The sequence below is a fragment of the Protopterus annectens genome, chromosome 14.part0 (genome assembly GCF_019279795.1).
Source record: "Protopterus annectens isolate FY-2018-M chromosome 14.part0, PAN1.0, whole genome shotgun sequence".
NCBI classification, from domain to species: domain Eukaryota; kingdom Metazoa; phylum Chordata; order Ceratodontiformes; family Protopteridae; genus Protopterus; species Protopterus annectens.
Window position 1 is genome coordinate 771,918,092 of NC_056748.1, and position 24,587 is coordinate 771,942,678.

Below are 24,587 nucleotides of genomic sequence, written 5' to 3' on the forward strand. Positions count from 1 at the left end.
ATAGGTTTTTGAACATCCAAGCTTGTTCCTGTGCAAGCAGAAATCCAATTCAGTTACATGCAGACCTGATAGGATACCTCTGCAGCATAACAGCAGAGGCACTTTGGAATTTGATCTTTCTCTGTGGTGGGTTGAGTCCAACTCCATCCATATAATTCATTCTCTTGGTGTTTTTTGATCACTTCAGGAGACTCCAGAACAAGTGCTTTTGGGAAAGACTTAAGGCGGCATTTGCCATACACGTGCAACAGTGTTCCACCCTTGGAATTCTGTAACTTGCTCTAGCCGAAACAAAATTGCATGTTGTCAAGTAGCCTCTGTGCAGTCACGGGTAAGGCGGCAATTGCAGTCTTACTGGATAACAAAATATTCGTGTCTTGATTTCTGAAGTGATGAGTTTATAAGATGTTGCATTCTAAGTCTGCTGTTCTTAAAACTAATTAACAAGTTTGGACTTGTACTGTGGATCATTGTGCAGTTCATTTTTTCTGTAAAATGTGACAGCAGTGGAAAAGCGGATCTGATCAGATAGGGTAGTGGTTGACATTTTATTGCCCAAAATAAGTTCATACAGTGGATATAAAAAGTACACATCCCTGTTAAAATGCCAGGTTTTGATATAAAAACATGAGACCACAATAAATAATTTCAAAACTTTTCCCACCTTTAGTGTCACCTATAACATGTACAATTCATTTGAAAAACTAACATTTTTTAAGTGAAAAAATATAAACAAAAAACATAAAGCTATTTGCATAAGTGTGCACACCCTTAAAACTAATACTTTGTTGAACCACCTTTTGATTTAATTAGTATTAAGTCTTACTGGGTAGGAGTCTTATCAGCTTGACTCATCTTGACTTGGCAATATTTGCCCACTCTTCTTGCAAAAGTGCTCGACATCTGTCACATTGCGAGGGCATCTCTTGTGCACAGCCCTCTTCAGGACACCCCGCAGATTTTCTATTGGATTTTGGTCTGGGCTCTGGCTGGGCCATTCCAAAATTTTAATTTTCTTCTGGTGAAGCCATTCTTTTGTTGATTTGGGTGTGTGCTTGGGGTCATTGTCGTGTTGAAAGATGAAATTTCTCTTAATCTTAGCTTTCTAGCAGACGCCTGAAAGTTTTGGGCCAAAAGTGACTGGTATTTGAACTGTTCATAATTCCCTCCACCTTGACTGAAGCCCCAGTTCCAGCTGAAGAAAAGCAACCCCAAATCATGATACTGCCACCACCATGCTTCACTGTGGGAGCGGTGTTCTTTTGGTGATGCAAAGTTGTTTTTGCATCAAACGTACCTTTTGGAATTGTGGCCAAAAACTTCAACCTTGGTCTCACCAGACCATAACGCATTTTCCCACATGCTTTTGGGAGACTTTATGTACTGTTTTGCAAATTTTAGCCAGGCTTGGATGTTTTTCTGTGTAAGAAAAGGCTTCCGTCTTGCAACCCTACCCCATCATCCAGACATATGGAGAATGTGGGAGATTGTCACATGTAGTACACAACCAGTACTTGCCAGAAATTTCTGCAGCTCCTTCAGTGTTGCTGTAAGTCTCTTGGTAGCCTCCCTGACCAGTTTTCATCTTGCCTTTTCATCAATTTTGGAGGGACGTCCAGTTCTTTGCAACGTCACTTGTCCCATATTTTCTCCACTTTTTGATTGTCTTCACTGTGTTCCATGGTATATCTAATGCTGTGGAAATTTTTTTGTACCCTTCTCCTGACTGAAACCTTTTCAACAGTGAGTTCCTTTTATACTTTGTAAGCTCTCTGCGAACCATGGCTTTTGTTGTAGCAGGCAACTGAGTAAATGTCAGGAACATCCATTTAGGACAGCTGAACTTTATTTGGGGTTAATCAGAGTCTCTAATTGATGACAGGTTTGTACCAAAGAAGACTGCTGTAATTAAATCAAAAGGTGCTTCAACAAAGTATTAATTTAAGGGTGTGCACACTTGTGCAACCAGCGTATTGTTTTTTTTATATTTTTTTACCATAACAGTTTTTTTTTTCAATTGAATTGTAAAGGTTATAGGCCACATTAAAGGTGGGAAAAGTTTTGACATGATTTATTGTGGCCTCATTTTTTTATATCACAAAAATCTGACATTTTAACAGGGGTGTGTACACTTTTTATATCCACCGTAGGTATAATAGGCCAGCAGCCACCAAGGCCTTTATAAGCCTACCCAGTTCTGTCCCTGTTTATAATGGGTGTTTAAGGAGGGGGTATGCTAGGACATTTCTAGAGGTTATGTGGGGTTGATATTAGGGCATTACTGTTTGACTCTGTCTGCCAAAAGCATGGAGGTCAGACCCAGGGTAAATTTCCAATCTTACATCCATTAGACACTTAAGTAGTGTTATGAGTGGACTCTGCTTCATATGGATGGGGAGTCTGTTTCAGAGCATGAAGATCCTCAGAGACCCACATCGGTCTCTTCCAACATGTTATACTTGTGTTACAAGCAAAATTTTAAATCCCTGGATCTGCTAGTTCTGATGCTGTCTGTTTTTTGCAGATGTGCAAAAGGTCCATCAGAGCTGGATCAGAGAATGCCTTGTGTGCCAGGCGTAGATCACCTCTCAGTAACTTGCAGGAGACAAAGAGTATAGAGAGAGGGCTTTAAGGCCTTCCTTATAGGATAGTGTGTTTTATACCTTGGATTTTCCTGGTAAGGAACTTTTGTGGGCTCTAACTGTTGCATATGTCTGGTCAGGTACATGCCAAAGGGGACATTATATACTCAGTGATGGGTCTGATAAGGGTCGGTGACTACTTGTACTGGAGGTTATGCCTTTGCTTGTAAGTTGAGTGACACAGAATGATTTTCTTTTTGCCTTGGCCATGTGTTGGTCAAAGGCCAGATTATTGTCTACTTATGTTCCCAGATCCCTGACTGCTGGGTCAGCTCTTAGGGGTGTCCTATCAATAGAGTAATATGCTTGGGTGGCAGTTTTCCCAAAATGTACTGTAATGCATTTCTTGGCATTGGGTTTCAGTCCTTGACTTTGGCACTAGTCACTTGTGTGTTAAACCCTCATGTAAGATGTTTGTGTCATGGGACAATCTGCAGTCATCTGTGAACTTGGTCAACCAAGAGCCCTTGACATTAGCCTTTACCTCTGAGAAGTAGATGCCAAATAGGAGTTGTCCATGCACGGTGCCCTGAGGTACCTCACTTGTGACTGGTCTCTTAGAGGAGGTGTTATCACCAATCCTTTCTGGGTCCTGTCTGTGAGCCATCTGGCAATCCTGCAAGTTATGTAGGGGTTTATGCCCAGTTTGTTGAGTTTGTCCAGTTTGTCAACTGTACCCACGGGCGATATTGTATAGAACCCTTAAGCCATGTCCATGTAGGCAGTATGCACCAGCTTTCTCTCATCCATGCCTTGGTGACATTCTTAAAGTCCACCAGCTTTAGTAGGCATGACCTTCCCTTGACAAAGCCCAACTTAGTTGGGTCCAGTGTCAGAAGGCTGTCTACGTCTTTGATCATTTCTGTGATGATTCATTCCATGGCCATGCTCATTAGACTAGTCAGACTAATAGGGTTGTAGTTTCCAGGGGCTAGTTTGATGGTCCACCTTGTGAAGTTGGGATAACTGTGGCAGGTCTCCATTCTCGTGGTGCAAAGCCTGTTTTGAGGCTGTAGTTGAAAAGTGACTTGGGTGGTCCTGATAAGTAATGTTTCAAGCTGTTTTATGAGTCATCCTGGGATATTTTCAGAGCCAGTTAAGGCTGTGTTTTTGGCCTTGGCAAGTGCCCCCATGACCTTCACCCTGTTAATAGTTTTGGTGGGGGTGTATGCAAGTAGCTGTTTCATGGGAGAGGTGGGGATGAAGTTTGAGCTGAATTTATCATCCTGCAAATTCGCTATGTCTGTCTGCTCAGTGACTCTAGCAGCACTGACCACCAGTTTGGCACACTGTGTACTGTCTTTGAGGTTTTGGACATAGCTGTAGAAGGCCTTGTGGTTGTCCTCTGCTTATGAGGCTATATTGATATTGTAATTGTCCTTATTTGACTTAATTAATCCTATTAGTTTTCTTCCTAGAGAGCTGCTGTCATTGTGGGAGCTGCTCTTCTTGATTTTAGCCATGATTTGTTTTCTTTTTGTTATATATACCCTGTTAAGGTTAGGATTCCACCATTGTGTTCTTTGTAAGTTTATTTTGGGCCTGCTTCTAGTAGGTACAGCAGCCTGTTTACAGCCACTTACTTGGTTGTACAGAGTCCATGAACAATTCCATATAGGTCCCTGGGAACTCTGGTTTGGGAGGGGCATTGGGAGGCCAACTGAATTTTTACAAGTTCTCACTTGATGGACTGCAGTTTGCTTTGTAATACTTCCTAACTGTTAGAGTTTTTTGAGGTTAAAGTTGATTTTTGTTTCAAAGGAGACCACTTTGTGGTCTGATCTCACCAGTGAGGATGGGACACCAGGGTGGCAGCATTGTGCAATATTGGTGAGTAGCAAGCCCGGTATGTTTGAACCAGTGGTGGGTGAGTGCACTATCTGGTGAAGGGTATTTGTGTTAAAGTCCAGGAATTATTCTGCCTGCATGTATGAAGCCGTGTTTTTCCCAGACTATAGAGGGGTAGTTTTTCAATGAGTATAGTATTTCTTTTAATGACGAGTGTCCCCAGTAAGTCTAGGTATGCGCTATGGGATTCTAGGGACATAGAGGGTGACCTGTAGCTTCCTATGATGTGGTATGGGACATCATCCATGTGCAAATCTCCGTAGAAAAATCCCAGGGCATAGTCTTATTTTAACCGACCTAGAGTTAAGCTTTTTGCTAATGTAGATTGAGATTCCTGCACCTTTTGTCCCTGTCTGTGCAGCTTATGGTCAAAATGTGTGCAAACACTGAAGCCTTGCACTGCCAGCATACTTTCTGTGGATTTAAACCATGTCTCTGTAACACCACAGATGTCTATGTTCTGGAGTGAAGAGAGCCTGTAGGGTGTGGAGTTTCTTGTTCAGGCCCTTAGCATTAAGCATTAACACCTTTAAGTTTCTTTTGGTTTTATTTGCTATGCTGGCAGGTTTGCCAATTTGGCATTGCCTAAAAAGGCTCGGGGGGGGGGGGGGGGGTAACTCTTCAGCCAATATTTGTAAGCCTAGTAGCGACAGATGCAGACAATCCTTTGCGAAGTAATGTGGTTTGCTAACCATTTCTTCCAATGATAAATATTGAATCCCCTTGGAAATACACCAGAAACTGTGCCAGTTAATGATATCCATCTTATGTTTGTACTGTGGTGTCATTTTTGGTGAAGGTAGAATGCTGCTCAATGCATGGCACATACCTGCCTGAGATGTATATTCAGAGAGATCAACATGGTTTGTCTCCATATAGTCCAGGGACGTATGTCCCTGGTCACCACTGCCCACATGGACTGATAGAATCATACTGGTACCTGTGGTTTATTGATGTGAATGTATGCATCACTTGGCAGATCTTGGCTCCAGATAAGTAACTTATGTTCTTCGTCTCACATTGCTGCAGTCATGACCTGTGGGTAGTCCGCTGTCCTCGGTCGGCCCGAATACCAAAGGGCTAGGCTGGCGTCGGTCATTGTCGCCTAGAGCTGACGTCGGTACACAGTAGTACTTAAGCGCATGACCGACGCCATATCCTCAGTCTTTCTTGCCGCGTGGTCCGAAGCAGAAGCAGCGTTTGCAAGTGCCGTTCGGCGTTCTGAAATTTTCATTTACCGAGTTTCAGACCGAAGACCAAGTTGGGCTAAGTACCCCGTTTTGTCTTTTCTTGCCTCAGTTATCCGGATGTCAGAAAAAGTTAATAATTGCATTTCTTGTGGGAAACTGATACCTCATAGGGATTATCATTCTCTCTGTATTCCTTGCTTAGGGCCTGAGCACGACGTAGTCGGGTGTCGCTTTTGTGCTAGATTTAATAAGCGCACCATTAAACGAAGGTTAGACTGTGCCAGGCTTGTTTTCGGTAAGCGGTGTAACTGTAACATGCCGTCGGATCCTCCGACGCCCGCTACCGCTAAAAAGCGTAAGGATAAATCTTTGAGGTCTAAACCGGATGAGTCGTCTGTTGCGGACGCCGGTTCTTCGGAGCCTCCGGTTGAATCTGTGGATCCTGCCGAGGGTTCGGCTGAATCCCAGGGGGAACCTTTACTTTTACAGGAGTTGGCCTCTCAGGAGTTAGGCCAGGCCGAGGGTGAGTTTCTGTAGTTCCATCCTTACAAAAGGTTATTAGGCCTTCTACTTCAGTGGCTAAAGGCCATGCTAAGGCCAAACCTGGTCTTGTTGGCCCTGGTCATACTTCTAGCTCTCCAGCCCCTGTTCCTAAAAAGCATATGTTGAAAATGGCGGAGGACTTGATTACTTTGATCAGGGGTGCTTTCTTCAAACAGAGAGGAATACAAATTTATCCTTATTTGGACGATTGCCTGATTCTTGCTCAAAACAAAGACAAATTACTACAGCATCTCCAGTATGTAATGGCAGTTTTAAGGTGCCTAGGGTATTCTGTGAACGAAATAAAGTCCAGTCTAGTGCCCTCTCAGGACATGTGCTTTCTGGGTGTGAGACTGAATACAGCTTCTCAGATGGCATTTCTGACCCCGGACAAACAAAGAACTCTTCCTCTCTACTTCCAGCAGTTATCAGTAATGTCCAGGCTGACTGCAAGGACAGTCCTCCAAGCCTTGGGGTTCATGGCATCTTGCATTCTAGTACTTCCCAATGCCAAACTGCATATGAGGAAGCTACAATGGTATCTCAAAAGTGTGTGGGCTCAACACTGCCACGGTTTGGACACTCATTCGGATTATACCTTGCATACAGAAGGAATTCCTGTGGTGGGCTCAGGAATGTCACCTAAACAAGGGACTCTCTGTGACCCGACCAGAGGCGAGTCAGATCCTAACGACGGATGCCTCGGACTTGGCTTGGGGAGCACACTTCAGTGGAAAATGGATACAAGACATGTGGCCTCCCAAACTACTACATTTGCATATCAACATGAAGGAGATGTTAGCAGTTCAATTTGCTTTGATGGCCTTCAAGGACCTACTTCAGCCAGGACAGGTGTTGATCCAAACAGACAACACAACAGTCATGTGGTACATCAAAAAGCAGGGGGGAACCCATTCCTACCCTCTTTGCAGACAAGCAATGATTTTATGGGAGACTGCTCTGAGTTTGCGAATCAATCTTCAAGCAAGGTTTCTGCCAGGAGCACAGAACTCCCTAGCAGATGTTTTGAGCAGACAAATGGTGGATCCCCACGAGTGGAAACTGGATCCTCAGATTTTCAAACAATTGTCTGTGGCTTGGGGAACTCCAGACATAGATCTGTTCGCTTCTCCACTGAATTTTCAACTTCCAAAATTTTGCACAAAGATGTTCCACCCAGATGCTTGGAAAGTGGATGCTCTTTCTTTCAGTTGGAACAACCTTCACGTTTATGCTTTTCCTCCTCTGCCTCTTCTCCCCAAGGTACTCTTGAAAGTCAGACTGGACAAGCCTTGCATGATTCTAATAGCACCAGATTGGCCATGTCAGCATTGGTATCCTCTGCTGAGGAGTTTAATCCAGGAGCCTCCTTGGCCTCTGCCACAGGTTCCTCATTTGTTGTCCCAGTCAAACAATCATTTTCTCAATGTTCAGGTGCAGTCCCTCCATCTGACAGCTTGGCGTATTCTGTGATGGAGCCGGTGGGGTCTCAGCTTCCTCTACAGGTTTTAGATGTCATTTTGGAAGCCAGGCGGCCTAGCACTAGAAAAGTTTATGCTGATAAATGGAAGAGATTTTTTCTTTGGAGCACTGCAAAGGGTTTTGATGATGTTCTTCATCTCACATTGCTGCAGTCCTTACACTTGGGTAGTCCGCTGTCCTCGGTCGGCCCGAATATCAAAGTATAAGGCTGACGTCGGTCAAGGCGCATTTGACTGACATCAGAACGTCAGGGTACAAATGCGCATGACCGACGTCATAGCCTCAGTCTTTTTTGCCGCATGGTCCGATGCAGAAGCAGCGTTGCAAGTGCCGGTTGGCGTTCTGAAATTTTTCGAATTCGGAGTTTCAGACCGAGTCAGAGTTGGCCAAGTACCCCGTTGGGGAATATTTTAGTTTTTTCTTGCCTCAGTGGTTTACCGGATGTCAGAAAAAGTGAATAACTGTATTTCTTGTGGGAAACAGATACCGCATAGAGATTATCATACTTTGTGTATTCCTTGTTTAGGGCCTGAGCACGACGTTGTTGGGTGTCGCTCTTGTGCTAGATTCAATAAGCGCACTATAAAGAGAAGGTTAGATTGTGCCAGGTTAGTCTTCGGGAAACGGTGCAATTCTAAAATGCCGTCGGATGCTCCGACGCCCGCTTCTTCGAAGAAGCGCAAGGACAAAGCAGTGAAGCCTAGGCTAGAAGAACCGTCCGTACCAGACGCCGGTTCTTTAGAGGTGTCGGTGGAGCCGGTGGTTCCGCCGGAGGTTTCTTTGGAGTCCCAGGGAGAGACTTTGTTATTGCAAGATGTGGCCTCTCAGGAGGCAGGCCACTCTGAAGGGGCTTCTCAGGTTACTGTACTCCCCTCCCTTCCAAGGGTGGTTAGGCCCTCTCCTTCTGTTTCCAAGGCTTCCCCCAGAGGCAGGCCAGGTTTAGCTTCAGTTGGTGCCACCCCTAGTTCTTCAGGAACTGTGCCCAAGAAGCATATGCTTAAAATGGCAGAAGATTTGATTACTTTGATTAGAGGTTCTTTGCCCCCTCCTGATAAGAGACCTAGGGTGGAACCTGAGCTAGGGAGTTTTGAGCAGGCTTCGGATGTTTCAGAGTCTTCGGCTGAAGACTTGCAGGAGTATTCTCCTTATTCTGATGTGGATGATTCTACTCCTTCTGCTTCTCCTCCTGAGGATTTTTCTTTTTCAGAGACTCTTCATTCCATGAGGGAGCATTTTAAGTGGGAAGGTCAGGACTTCTCTGATTCCAGGAAAAGGCTTAGGGAATTTTTGTTTTTACCCCAGCATAGGCCTTTGGCTATACCTCCTGTTCTGGATGTGGTGGAAGATGTTTTTGCAGAGGCTTCTCTTAATCCTGATTCTTTGCCTCCTGCTCCTGTTAAACCGGATAGGTATTACAGGGTGCCTGAAGCTCGTAAGTATCTTTTTAAGAGTCCTAGGGCAGACCCAGAAACTGTTAGTCAGGGGCCTAAAGGTGTTAAAGCTTCTGTTGTCAAAAATCCGGTTCCTCCAGATAGAGGCCAGGGCTTTGGATAGATGGGGAAAGAAAGTTTATACTTCCTCCACCCTAGCTATGAGGGCTTTGAATTGCCAGTTTCACATGTTGAAATACCAAAACTATCTCCTTTCACAATTGAAGTCTAAGGTAGATGCTCTGGCGGAAGGTATTGAGTGTAAAGAGTTACAAGATTTAGTACATGTTTCTGAACAGGTGGGTAAGCATTCTTTACAATGTGGTTTTGATGCTGTACAGGCCTCGTCTAGGGTGGCTGCCACTGGGTCAGTTCTTCGCAGGCATGCCTGGCTGAGGGATCAGAATTTATCTGACCATGTTAAAACAAGGATTTTAGATGCTCCTTTACAATCTGATGTGTTGTTTGGTTCTCCTGTTGAGGCAGTCTTAAAGAAAATGGAAGACAAGGCTAAGTCTATGCAGACTGTTAAAGATTTTTTGCAGGTTCAGCCTCCGAGGTTTAGTAGAAATTGGCCTACCAAGGGATGGACGTATCCTTCTTATGATTCCCAGTCTAGGGGTAGGTCTAGACGTGGTAGGGGCAGAGCTCAGGGCTCTTTCAGGCCTAGAACAGGAGTTCACCTGCACAGTCTTCGGTGAGGGCAGGGGTCAGTCCTTTCGTAAACAGACCCAATGACTTACCTTTTCAGCTGCCAGAGACTTCTCGTCTGGAAGCACCTTTGGGAGGAAGGTTGGCACTCTTCAAGGAAAATTGGAGTTTAATTACCCAAGACAGATGGGTATTGGATATCATACACCACGGTTACAGGTTTTATTTCCATACCTTGCCTCCTTTCAAAGGCATGCCAGACGTTCCTCCTCAGCAAAGAATAGAGGCTCGCAACCAAATTTCTCTGTTACTTCAAATAGGGGCCATACAGCCGGTCCCTATGCCAGAAGTGGGCCTAGGATTTTATTCTCGCCTGTTCCTAGTACCAAAGAAAGGGAACACGTGGAGACCAATTTTGGATTTATCTACCCTCAACACTTATCTGGACATTCCCAAGTTCAAAATGTTGACGTTACAACAGCTTTTACCTCTGCTGGGCAAAGATCATTGGATGGTAACTTTGGATCTCAAGGAAGCGTACCTTCATGTTCCTATCAGACTGAGTTGCAGGAAGTATCTGCATTTTCGGGCTGGGACTTCTCATTATCAGTTCTCTGCATTGCCCTTTGGCTTATCTACTGCGCCCAGAGTGTTCACGAAAGTTCTGGCTCCAGTGATAGCTTTCCTCAGGCTAAAAGGAATACAAATCTATCCTTATTTGGACGATTGCCTGATTTTGGCTCAAGGAAGGGACGAGCTTCTTCATCATTTGGAATACGTGATAGCAGTGCTAAGATGCCTGGGGTATTCTGTGAACGAAATAAAGTCCAGTCTAGTACCCTCTCAGGACATGTGCTTTCTGGGTGTAAGACTGAATACAGCATCCCAGATGGCCTTTTTGACCCCGGACAAACAAAAGAATCTTTCCGTTTACTTTCATCAATTGTCTCATCAGTCCAGGCTGACTGCAAGGACAGTCCTTCAAGCCTTGGGGTTCATGGCATCTTGTATTCTGGTGCTTCCCAATGCCAAACTGCATATGAGGAAGTTACAATGGTATCTCAAAAATGTATGGACACAGCACTGCCAGGATCTGGACACTGTCATTCAAATAATACCTTGCATTCAAAAGGAATTGTTGTGGTGGGCTCAGGAATGTCACCTAAACAAGGGAGATTCTGTGACCCGGCCAGAGGCGAGTCAGATTCTAACGACAGATGCCTCAGACAAAGCTTGGGGAGCTCATCTGAATGGAAAGTGGATACAAGACAAGTGGCCTGCCAGACTATAACATCTACATATCAACCTGAAGGAGATGTTAGCAGTCCAGTTTGCATTAATAGCTTTCAAGGATTTACTTCTTCCAGGGCAGGTGTTGATTCTAACAGACAACACAACTGTCATGTGGTACATCAACAAGCAAGGGGGAACACATTCTTATCCTCTATGCAGGCAAGCAATGATTTTGTGGGAGACGGCTCTCAGTTTACAGCTAAATCTTCAGGCAAGATTTCTGCCGGGAGCACAGAACTCCTTAGCAGATGTGTTGAGCAGACAAATTATGGATCCCCACGAGTGGAAATTGGATCCTCATGTATTTCAGAAATTGACAGTGTCATGGGGAACTCCAGACATAGATCTGTTCGCTTCTCCACTAAACCACCAGCTGCCAAAGTTTTGCACGAAAAGGTTTCATCCCACAGCTTGGAAAGTGGATGCTCTTTCTTTCAATTGGAGCAATCTTCATGTGTATGCCTTTCCACCTCTGCCTCTCCTCCCAAAGGTACTACTAAAGGCCAGACAGGACAAGCCAAGGATGATTTTGATAGCTCCAGATTGGCCTCGACAGCATTGGTACCCATTACTGAGAAGCCTGGTACGGGAGCCCCCATGGCCTTTGCCTTCGATTCCACACCTGTTGTCTCAGGAGGACAGTCATTTGCTCAATGTCAAGCTTTACTCTCTTCATCTAACAGCCTGGCATATTCTGTTTTGAACAATAGTGGGTCTCAACTTCCACAAGAAGTTTTGAATGTTATTTTGGAAGCTAGAAGGCCTAGTACAAGGAAAGTGTACGCAGATAAATGGAAGAGATTTTTATTTTGGAGTGCAACAAAGGATTTTGATGTTTCTGAGCCTAATTTAAGTGTGGCTCTTCAATATCTTACTGAGTTACTGGACAAAGGTTTGTCCTTCTCTTCTATTAAGGTTCATGCTGCAGCAATTTCGGCTCACTATGATTGTGACCCACCATTGTTTTCTCATCCTTTGTTCAAGCAATTTCTTAGAGGGGCAAAGAATATAAGACCCCCACGTAGAGCTCCTACTCCTGCTTGGGATCTCAATTTTGTGTTGGAGAAACTTACTCTACAACCGTTTGAGCCTGCAGCTACTACCGAGTTGAAATATTTATCATGGAAGACTGCTTTTTTGTTGGCCATTACCTCTGCAAGAAGGGTTTCTGAGTTGCAGGCCCTTATGGCGGTTGAGCCTTTCTTAATTTTTCATAAGGATAGGGTATCTTTACGTACTAATCCTTCCTTTATGCCTAAGGTGGTTTCTAGTGTGGCTTTAAACCAAACTATTCATTTGCCTACTTTTTATGCAAACCCCCAGAATCAAGGGGGAAAGATTTTGCACACTTTAGATGTACACAGGCAGTTGCGATATTATTTGGACAGAACTAAAGGGTTCAGGCAGTCTCAGCAGTTATTTGTTTCTTTTGCTTTGAGTTCTCAGGGCAAGCCTGTGTCAAAACAAACTATTTCTAAGTGGATTGGGTTTTGCATTGCTTTCTGTTATTCCCATCATGGCAAGGAGATTCCAGCTGGGATTAGGCCTCATCCCACTAGGGCTACTGCCACTGACAGCTTTTTGAGGGGGTGGCAACTAAGGATATTTTGGAGGCAGCTACTTGGAGTTCAGTGCATACTTTCTCTAGGCATTATCACCTACCACTTTATTCTAAATCTAGGGCTGGTTTTGCCACTGCTGTTTTGCAGGGCATTTTGGCAGCTCCTGCTTCCTTATAGTTTGGCCATCCTCCCTTACCTCTGCTTTGGGATTCTACCCAAGTGTAAGGACTGCAGCAATGTGAGATGAAGAACATAGTACAGTTTTGTACCTACCATAAATGTAGATGTTCGAAGATCCACATTGCTGCAGTCCAATTTACCCTCCCTCCTTCCCCTCTGTAGTTAGAGGCGGTTGTGTGGGTTGGGTTGTCAATATGGGGTATATTGTATATATTGTACATATTTTTAGTGCTAGGATGGTTGGTTGTTTGCTGTCTTTTGGTTTGGACCTTTCTTTTTAGGGTCTTCTGACATCTGGGGCAAGAAAAGACTGAGGATATGACGTCGGTCATGCGCATTTGTACCCTGACGTTCTGATGTCAGTCAAATGCGCCTTGACCGACGTCAGCCTTATACTTTGATATTCGGGCCGACCGAGGACAGCGGACTACCCAAGTGTAAGGACTGCAGCAATGTGGATCTTCGAACATCTACTTTTATGGTAGGTACAAAACTGTACTTTTCAGTGCCTAATTTGAGTTTTGCACTACAGTACCTTACTGAATTACTGGACAAGGGTTTGTCATTCTCTTCTGTGAAGGTTCATGCTGCAGCCATTTCTGCTCACTATGATTGTGACCCTCCTTTATTTTCTCATCCTTTGTTCAAACAATTTCTTAGAGGGGCAAAGAATATAAGACCCCATGAGAGCTCCTACTCCTTCCTGGGATCTCAATTTTGTTTTGGAGAAACTTACTTTACCTCCTTTTGAACCTGCAGCTACGTCTGAACTGAAGTTTTTGTCTTGGAAGACTGCTTTTTTGTTGGCCATTACTTCTGCTAGGAGGGTATCTGAATTGCAGGCTCTCATGGCAGTTGAACCTTTTTTGATATTTCATAAGGATAGAGTTTCTTTGCGGACTAACCCTACTTTTATGCCTAAAGTGATTTCTAGTGTGGCCTTGAATCAGTCCATTCATTTGCCTACTTTTTATGCTGACCCCCAAAATAAAGGGGAAAAAGTCTTGCATTCTTTGGATATCCACAGGCAGTTACGTTACTACTTGAGCAGAACTAAGGAGTTCAGACAGACTCAACAGTTATTTGTTTCTTTTGCTTCGAGTTCACAGGGGAAAGCTGTTTCAAAGCAGACTATTTCAAAGTGGATTGGTCATTGTATTGCTTTTTGTTCTCATCATGGGAAGGATGTTCCTGCTGGGATCAGGCCTCATTCTACTAGGGCTACTGCCACTTCTACTGCTTTTTTGAGGGGTGTAGCTACTAAGGATATTTTGGAGGCAGCTACTTGGAGTTCTGTACACACTTTCACTAAGCATTACCATCTCCCTCTCTATTCCAAGTCCAGGGCTGGGTTTGCCACTGCAGTTTTACAGGGCATGTTAGCAGCTCCTAATGCTTTGTAGTTTGCCAGCCTCCCTTTTCCTTTGCTTTGGGATTCTACCCACAGGTCATGACTGCAGCAATGTGAGACGAAGAACATAGTACAGTTTTGTACCTACCATAAATGTAGATGTTCGAGGATCTACATTGCTGCAGTCCAATTTCCCCCCCCCCCCTCCTTCCCATCTATAGGTTGGGGTTGCTGGGTTTCTTTTGGAGATATTCGTTATTTCCACACTGGGGGTTGTTGGGCATTTCCTATTTTTGGCTTTGGCCTTTCTTTTTAGGCCTTCTGACATCTGGGGCAAGAAAGACTGAGGATATGGCGTCGGTCATGCGCTTAAGTACTACTGCGTACTGACGTCAGCTCTAGGCGACAATGACCGACGCCAGCCTAGCCCTTTGGTATTCGGGCCGACCGAGGACAGCGGACTACCCACAGGTCATGACTGCAGCAATGTAGATCCTCTAACATCTACATTTATGGTAGGTACAAAACTGTACTTTTTCCTTGCTCAGTCTGGTGAGTGTGGTGTCTGTGTCGTAAATTTGAGTTCACCTATGAAAGAGTCTCTGGTAATGTGCAAGCTTGCCTTATGGGCTTTGCTTTTTGGGCTCCACTGGTGTATGTGTTGTGTTTTGGTGTTGCTTTTGGTGAGTGCTTTAGAGATTGTGGAGGATAAGCATTGCTGTTTATAGGCTTAGGAAATCTTTGAGGTTTGGGAAGATTGCTTTTTAGTGCCTCCGCACAGAGGTGTGTGTGTGTGTGTGTGTGTGTGTGTGTGTGTGTGTGTGTGTGTGTGTGTGTGTGTGTGTGTGTGTGTGTGTGTGTGTGTGTTGGACGTGGTGGATGTAATTTGTGTGTTACTGACCACCTTGTTTGTATGTGAGATATTTGCCTCCAGTGAAATTGTATATGCCCATCTCTCACATAGTGTTTGTTTCTTTAAGGATTAAATGGTTGTCTATGAACATAATTGCTACATGGTCTCAGGATGCTGGTATATACCAACCTGGCTATGGAGACATATGGAATTTGCATATCCATGTTGTCTAGACCTGTCTTTGTGTGTGCTACTGTAGGTCATGGACTGGGTTCTACAGAGATCTCCTTGGGTGGTCTCTGGGGTTTGGCATTAGAATAGGTTAGATTGTGGTAAGATTTCATGTAGTAAGGGAGATTTACTCAAGTGTAGTACTGGTTTGCTGGGTGGGCCCTTAGTATTATAGATAAATGGAAAGTAATGGGTGAGAAGGTATTTAAATTGGTTACACAACTAACAGTAACTAAAAGAAGGAAGGGATAGAATAGCAGCTGGCTTGCTTATTTGGGATGTGCCCAGTATATTTTTCACCCTCTGTTTATGTTGCAGGTTCCACCCAGTTGGTAGTGTTTGTGATGGTAGTGTTTGTGATGCATGTGACAGGTTACATGAGGTAAGATACCCCACAGTGTTGGCAGACCATTTTCTTCAATACCCTTTTCGTCTTTGGAAACTGATGGCTTCAGTACCATTTTATGCCTCAGTAACTCAGAGTTTTCCGGTAGGAGATAATTCAGGAGGCCACCATCCCTTGTTTCTAGTGTCATCAGTTAACTAGACCCCCCCCCTCCCAATCCCTGAAAGTGTTTGCAGCAAATGTATTGGGAAGCAGAGGTGTAGGTTCTGAGGTGAAGACATTCTGACTTGGATCATTTTAAGTATTTATATAACATGTGCATAATTTTAGTTTTTGATCTAACAGCAGTTGTAAATTTTTTTTTTCTGTTTCAGCCAGTAGCTGGTAGAACACTAGGACAACCATACACAGATTGGCTGCTTGGAAATAAACCAGTTAATGTGTGCCCAGTTATGTATGTGCCTAGCTCCAATCTCCAAGACTGGTTGCTTAAAAAGGATAGCAATGAATCTTCTCAGGTACCTATCATAAAAAGGAATTACTTTTAAGTTTACTGGAGTCTAAATTTATAACTGTTCTATATATTTGATTTGCATTCTTTCCTGAATGAGCAGATTAATCTGTTTTGATTTTTTGTATAATCTGTCTCCTCATTGCAAATTTATTTATTTTCCACAGGGTTTAAGCAATGCTAAATCTTGCAGCTTTAATTTTGAAAAAGCCTGGGGCCAGCTAAAAGATCTTGAAAAGTGGCTGCATCACTCTCGACGCATGGAAGAGGTTCCTGAAAAAACAAAAAGTTTAAAAAACTGCTCCTTCACGAGCAGTGCTTCTGGCCATGAAAAGATGAAGTATGTGCCCAAGGATGAATTTCAGTGGAAATCTGAAAAGAAGGAAAACCTTTCAGGTTGGCTGTTTACTCCTAACTCCAAACCTGGTGGTAGTAACATCACCGAAGAGAAGTGGAAATGTCTGCTAAAGCCTTTCAAAGAGCCCTACACTGTGAGTGAGTGGCTTCAGAATCCATCTTGTACCAGTTGCTGTGGTGGTCAGTCAAAAGCTGTTGAGATAGAAAATCTGGGGAACCTCAGGTGCCTGACAGAGCACTCGGGAGCAAAGTCCATCACTGTTCCTAATCTTGATACTTGGCTTCACAAGCGCAGTGATATACCACTTTGTGTTGAAGATGTCTGCAAAGCTAATGAGCCCTGTAGAAATTTTTCAGATTGTGTGTGTGATGAGAGCTGTGAAAAGGAAGCATTAGAGAAGTGGCTGTTGTGTAAAGAAGGAAAGGATAAAAATGGAGTGCCTTTGAAAAAGCTTACACGTGAAGAGAAACAGTCTGTGTCAGACTTGGAGAAGTGGCTTAATTGCAGCAGCAATGCACAGCAAAAAGAAAAAAGATCAGATTGTCAAATCTTGAGTCACATGAAAATGCTTAGTACCTCTCCCTTGGCAGATTGGGTTTCACGCACAGATCATCCAGTGACCTATGAGAATGAGAAATCCACAAATAAAGATTCTGCTTTGCAGAGCACCTCTACAGATATTTTAGCCCCGTTTCATCAACCTTTGAAACTGGAAGAATGGCTTTCATCTACAGACAAACGTACAAGTTCAGAAAAAGTAGAACCCTCTCTGGAGGATAAGTGGCTGCTGCGCAAGAAGGTATGTAAAAATTATGTCCGTCTTCTGCCTGTCTTTGAAAGAGATGCCACTCTGTTTTAAAAACACACCACGTAAATTTGGGCTATTAAACTATGCCTTTTGAGATTATGGTATACAAACTTCATATACTTCAACTCGCTCAGTAGGCAAGTGTTCCTAAAATAGATCCCAGAAACGCTGAAGTGTGTGTTTTGTTTTTTTTTTTTTTTTCTTTTGGGGGAAAAACATAACTGCAGTTTAGTGTTCTCTCTGTTTCCACCACACCCTCCTGACTCTGCCTCTGGCAGATTCCTGCTTCTCCCTGGTTATCCCTGTAGAACACCTTTTTGACAAACCCAGTCATAACCCTCTGATGTGTGTGTGCCCCCTGACTAGTCCTAGTCAGTATTGCAGTGTAATTGTGAGAGCCTACGAGTAAGGACCCATTCAGGAGTAGCAGATGGGTAGTGCAGACATTCATGAAATGGTGACTAGTCAGCAATTCTGTCCCCTAGGAGGAGTGATTTGCAGTGACATCAGGGATGTCAATCTCCCAAGTTCTGTTGCTGGCCTACAAGACTCCTGGTCTCCACCAAAGGTCACACAGGCAGCAGCCCCACTAGATGAGGGCAAAACGCCATTGTCATCTTTGTCATAGCAGTGAAGGCTTGCCATATCAATGGCCTGAATCCGTTCCTGAACGTCTGTTAACAGTGGCAGAAATGGGCATCTTGCCTGTATGCTGTTGGGTAGACAGCAGTTTAGTCATCCTTTAAGAAAATAAACTCAAAAGGCAGCAGTCCTTAGATATATTTCTCTCTACTATGGTGAATAAAGATACAAGGATGTCACCTGTAAACTCTCTAGGAAAAAGCATATTCAAAATTAAATCAACCAATTAACTCTGCAAGCCTTTATGGCTAGAGATTTTTTTGTATCTCTGGCTAATAGTAATCTGCCGAGTGAATCGGAAAGAGTAATGAAATTGCCCCACTTCCCTAGCCATATTTCCTGCAGTCAGCTTGAAAACCACATTAAGTATCACCTGAAAAGAGACTACTGGCCTAGTGAGACTAACATGGTAAATATAAAAAAAAAAAAAGTGTAATGCTGTTACTAGGGTTTGAATTCTAAAGTCCAGTAAATATACAAGCTGTGCTTAAAGGTAGTCTGCCATGTCTTAACTCTGAAGAAATATGTACAGAAGCTTTGACACGCAAGAAAAATCTCTGGAAACCACGTAACCATACACCATTATTTTGTCTTTGCCTTCTTCTATCTCTCTCTCTCTCTCTCTCCCCTTCCTTAAAATTCGTAACCTTCTGTTGTGCCATCACAGCCTCTGCATTATGGCTAAAGTTAAGAGAAGGGAAGAGAGGCATATGAGCTGTGGTGGAACCAAGCCTTAAGTAAAATGTGAGTTATTTTTAAATGTAACAGAATGCTTATTTGCCAAACGTGTGGGTGACATTAGCGTTATGATGTCAGTGTTGCAGTGTGACACAAGATTGGCTGTTGACTTCACTCCACGAAGCTGCTCCACTTACTGTTACATCATTCAGTGAGTTTGTAAGCGGTAATTAGGAAGAAGTTTGCAACAGAGCAGCAGCTTAATTCCTTTTCTAACATTGAGCAAGTTGGTGCTTGTGTGAATAATACATGCGTCACACGCACGCATTTTTCCAGTGGTAAAACTTGAATAAAGGCTGCTGTAAGGAATTTGGCTGTGGTACACTGTAGATGTTTTGTTCATCTACATGTTTGGTGTGTCCTCAGACGAATGTGTAACTTAGCACATTCTGCTCAAATTCCCCTAGACTCCTCAGCAATTTACACTAAGATCAGAAGTTCATTCACTGCTTCACAACAGACAGACACCTCAACTCAAAGCTATACTTGACTTGAGGGTCGGAATGTGGGCAATATTTGTTAACCTACTTATCTTCATACACACAATGCAGCCTTACCCCCCCTCAAAAAAAAAAAAAATCCCTGACTGTCAACCCCATAGAAACAAAACTATTTTACAGTAAAATTAAAAGATTAATTAAAAAAATAAAGCACTAGTTAGTTGGAAGGCAACAGTACCTGCAAATGGACCCAGTTTTATCTAAGCAAAGTAAAACTAATTAAAAATGACTAAACTAACCCAGCTATGTTGAGTAGAGAATGGACCCTGACTGCAGCCTAGGTTATCCAAGTTTGATTAGCAGCTTGGACATTGTCGGAGCCAGGCATTTGTGGGGGATGAGAATAAGCAGCTAGTGTTGCCTTGTTCTCTGTGGAAGAGTATGGGTTTCTGCTTGTTGCTGGTTACCACTTCTAGAGAGGCATGTAAACCTAGGTGTGAAATCGTCTACTTGCCTGGTAGCTGGGAGGATTTGAGTAGGTGTGTGCTGTTTATGGTGGTGGTCATAATTTCACATGCAAGTATCGTTTCAGTTAGGGTTTCCCCCACCTCCTGCATTCATAAAATCCTTTATCTGAGATGTCAATTTTTTTTCTGCCCTCAACTTATGGGTTTGGATCTGATCCCTGTAATTTGACTCTGCTCTTGCAAAAGCCGTGGCAACCAGAAGACTCGTGCTACTCCTTTACCCCCAGTGCACCAACCCCAAGTACCTCAGATCTTATTTGCTGCTTCCAGTGAAAGACATGATGTTCCTGTGCTCTTGAGCAATTCTTCAGGTAAGTTACATTTTTTCCTCTTTGAGACTTTTTTTCATGCTAATTACATTTTCATTCCTTTCCAACTATACCCTTTATCATACAGCTTTATCTGTTAGTTCCTTCTCCTTTTGTACTCGCGTACTATAGTTAGTACTCCCATTTTCTCTACACTCTAGGGTGTAATTTCTAAATTAATATCATTGTTGGTAGTAGTTTCCTTTCCCTTTATTATATAAAAAAAAAATCCTGCTGTTATGCAATTCCTTCCATTCGGCCTTTTTTTTTTCAGGCTTAGTTGTTGAATTTGTTTTAACATGGCCAACAAAGACAAAGTCCCGGCTCAGTTTAAAACATGCACCAAAGTGCAGTCACAAGATTCCTTTCTCTGATGCACATACCTTATGTGTATATTGCTTAGGACCACACTACCTACAGGAGGACCGCTCCATTTGCCACTCCTTCAACCCAAGAGCTCTGGTTGAGCAAAAGAATAAACTTAACCCCTCAGAAGGATATCTGGAGCTTCTCCTGAAAAATCGAAAGACTGCATCTCCTTCTCAGAGTACTTCAGCCTCAACAAAAACTTTGGAGAAGGCCAAGAAGTAGCCTCTTTAGAATCCGACTGACTCCTCAGATCCTAAAAAGAAATTTCTAAGTTGTTGGATCTGGCTTCATACTCTGATCCAAAGCAAAAGAAAATACTATCAGATCTAAAGCTTGAGACCTAAGAACCTGTTGGATCAGACTTCTTTGGATCTGACACAAAAACTGTCAGATATAACTTGAGTCCGTGCCCCTTCCAAGAGCTAGATACTTTCCCTCACTGGACCCTGCTCCTTCCAGGGTACCTTCTCCTTTATTGGAGAGGCCTAGGTCTCTGTCCATAATATCTACTCACTCTTCCAGAAGCCTTACGGAAGATGATGTGGAGAGGTGTAGAAAATGTAGAGCATCCTGTCTGCTCCTATCCTGCTGGGTCAGAAGATCGTCCTTCCACTAGACCCCCTTTGCAAGTTCCTCCTCAGACTCCCTACTCGGTCTGAAGTCTTCATATCCAAGTTGTCCGGGTCCATCTGCATCTGATCCGAGAATTTCTTTATCCTGGGATCCGAAACTTGCTGTGAGCTCTTCAGTTCCATGGGATACTGAGGGCTCTTGGACTTTGACATTTTCGCAACTCTGTCTACACCTCGGCAGGGCTTACCTCTGCTCCAACTTCAGCCTTTAGGGGATTCTCCTCCGAGCAGGGAAGGACTATGGTCCAAAGACTTGCCCTTCTGGATCCTGTGTCCTCTTCCTTTCTGGAGGGTTCTGCCTTTGATGTCTGGGAGAGAGCTCTCTCTTCCAAGACAGATCGTTCCCTTCCTCTTGGATACTCATTCTGCAGACTTGCCATCTCTTCACTTGGAGTCTCCTTTATCCTCTCCACAGGGACAGCTGGTACCAAAACACTAGGCTTCCCAGCAGGGTGTTCCAACCTCTTCTGATACCTCCCCAGAGCATCCCAGTGGGGAGGCCCCTAAGATGAAAGCTTACAAGAGGAAGCACCTAGACACCCCAGAGAAATCTGTCACAGAAGATTGACTTTGAAGGTGAAGGGTCCCCACAGTCACCTGTTGATGTCCAGTTCGGAGACATCCTTGGAATTCTGAGGCAGAGAGGTGGCTGGAAGTCCAGCAACCCTTCATCTGAGGAGTCTATTCCTGGAGGTGTTTGTACTGGTCAGTCTCTCCTAGGTGACCCTGCCCACCATTGAGAGTTGATCTCTTGGCAGGTATGGAAGGCCCCGGACACCACTGAACCAATCCTTAGGAGACTTGATAAAATTTTGACAGCACCAGATGATTAGCAGTTCTGGATAAAAGGGGTGCCTGTTGATGTGGTCGGCTGTGGCCACTAAAAGGGAACTTGCTGAAGAGCTCCATTGTCCATCCATCAAACAAGGAGTCACAGGTGATGGACAGGTTTGGGATATGTGTCTATGCTCCGGCGACCTTCGCCTTAAGGTCTCTGAACTGTTTGGCACATTTCACCATGCTGCAGAGAGACTAGATTAAGGAACTCTGACACCCTCTCACTATCCATTTCTGATGAGATACAGGCATCTCTGACTCTCAGTTGGCTACCCTGCAATCCATTTCCAATTCTTCCATGAGGCTAATTTTTGCACATGGCCGAAGGAACCTCAAGGGCAGCGGGTTCTGGCGTTTCCATAACAAAGCATGCCTGGGTGCACTTGTGTGATTTTGCAGAGTCCAAGTCTTCCTTCATCAATGCTCCATTTGACAGCACATCTTTGGGGTCAAACAACGTTAGATGCTTTATCCTGGTGTGAAAAGGAAGAAAAGACCCGGTCTACTGTGGGCATGCATTTTTCCATGCTTCAAACATCCTTCTCCTGGAATCAACAAGGTACTGGGAAAATGTAGCTCAAGAAGTCCTAGAGCCCTTTCCAGAACACATATAGAGGAGGTTTCCCCCGGAGTAGAGGGGGGAACTCCAATGTTAGATGCTGCCCTTGCTGCAAGGGTGGCTCACAAAACCAAGGGTCCAGAGATTCATTCTTTGAAAGACCCTTCCAGCTCTCCTGAAAGTAGACCAGAGAGTCCCCTCTGGAGGCTATCTGGGGTCATTTATCCCTGCACCAGGGAGCCTGGATAGAGATAACAGATACTTGGGTGAACAGGATCATTTCCAAAGGTTATATAATGCTCCCCCCCCCTTTTTTTTTTCCTTTCACCGCCAATCTCAAGAAAAATCCCCAATGTTCCACCCAGTCAGAGGGAACAAGCAGCAATTCAGATAAAAATGTTACTAGAAGAAAGTCATCCAAAAATTCTGCCAGATCAGATAAGAGTCCAGAACTTACTCAAGGTTCTTTTTAGTGCCAAAGAAGACAAGGGGACTGGAGACCAATCTTGGATCTCAGCGACTTAAAAACAATTCAATGCACCAAGTTCTGTATGGTCATGGTTCAGTCCATTCTCCCGTTTCTGGGAAAGGACGATTTGGATGTGCTCATTAGACCTTCAAGATGCATACTGTCACATAAAGATGAACAGACAATCCAGAAGGTACTTGCACTTCTGTTTGGGAGCCAGTCATTACCAGTTAATAGTTCTGTCCTTTGGTCTCACCGCAGCCCCCAGGGTCTTCACCAAATGTATGGCAGTAGTGGGAGCTCACTTGAGACTGCAAGGATTCTGGGTGCTTCCATATTTAGATGACTGTCACGTTACCGCCCCGACCAGGCATCAAGTAAGAGGGGCAAAAGATCAGGTTCTGCAGACATGCTTTCATCTGGGGTAACCATAAACTGTGAAAAGTCTTATTTGGAACCTGCTCAAAATTTGTAAATTTATAGGACCACTGTTCAACACAAATAGGAGGCACTCTTCAACACAGTCAGTGATAGCTTCAATGCCACCTCTGAGTTCAGATCTTAGGAACACGGGTCAGGAAAATAATCTACAGTACCAAGGTTTCAACCCACTTGGTCCTTCAGGCTCTAGGATCAGTGGCAGCGGCAATAACTGTAGTACCTTTAGCCAGATTTTACATGAGGGTTCTAAAGTGGATGCTAGCCATGCAATAGTCAATACTTCAGCAACAAAAGTCAACCATGATATGTATTACTGAAATTTGCAACAGAGATCAGGTGGTGGATTCAATTAGAGCAGGTTCTACAAGGCTGTCCATTCATTTCCCCTCAGCCCAAGGCCATAATAACCACTGATGCTTTCCAGTTAAGGTGGGGGGGCATTACCTGGGGAAGAACGGTCCAAGGCACTTGGTCCCAAAGAGGCCAATTTGTATATCAATGTCCTAAAGATGAGAGCATTGCTTTTAACATTGTAGGCCTCTCAAGATGCTCTTCCGTCAGGGGCAGTTGCATTTCAAATGGACATGTCAGTAGATTGGTACATCAGCAAACTAGGAGGGGCCAACCCTTACCCCTTGTGTCAAGAAGCACTTAGTATGGCAGTCTCATCCAGCCACTTTCTTAATGCAATGCATGTTCTGGGGAAGTCCAGTGTGATGGACAAACTGAGCAAATGTACTCTGTCTCATGAGTGATCTCTCAACAGGAACATGACTGATATGATTTTTCATCAGTGTGGCCAGCCTTGGTACGACCTTTTTGCCCCCCCCCCCCCCAAACAGATGCGGCAGCTACTTTTCCCTGATCCACCCCCCACTCCCAGGGGGAAGTCACTGAGGTATGCTGTACTTCACAACTGACCCCTGTACTGCTTTATGCCTACATACCAATCCCACTGATTTCCAAATTCCTGCAGAAGCCTGCCATGTTGAAGAGCAGTTATCCTCATTGCACCTTTTTGGCCTCGACAGATTTGGTTCCTATTCCTTTGGCCTCACTCATTTACTCTACTAATTGCGCATTCTGGATCAGTCCCCAGATCTCCTGTCTCATCAGACAGGCATGATCCATCCAGACATACAAACCTCAGGCTGACTGCCTGGCTTCTCCAGTTCCATTAATAGCCAGGCAACCTATGCCCGTCTTCCCCAGTCCAGATACTTTTTATCTTCCCATAAACTGTCTACACGTAAACTCTACTCCAGTAAATGGAGAAGATTTGCTTACTGAGCTTGTCAAAATAATGTTTATCCCTTTTCAGCTCCTTTGCATAGTATCCTTGAATT

General features: G+C 44.0%; 1 protein-coding gene across 5 annotated transcripts in view; it reads left to right on the forward strand.

Annotated features, from left to right (window-relative positions):
* The window catches only part of NCOA4 (nuclear receptor coactivator 4), a 248,031-nt gene that overhangs the window by 169,938 nt on the left and 53,506 nt on the right, over nucleotides 1-24,587 (forward strand). For all 5 annotated transcript variants that reach the window (XM_044056514.1, XM_044056509.1, XM_044056513.1 and 2 more), the window contains 2 exons: nucleotides 15,977-16,120; nucleotides 16,281-17,270. In XM_044056514.1, the coding sequence (XP_043912449.1) occupies nucleotides 15,977-16,120; nucleotides 16,281-17,270 (1,134 nt within the window). The remainder of the gene's footprint in view (nucleotides 1-15,976; nucleotides 16,121-16,280; nucleotides 17,271-24,587) is intronic.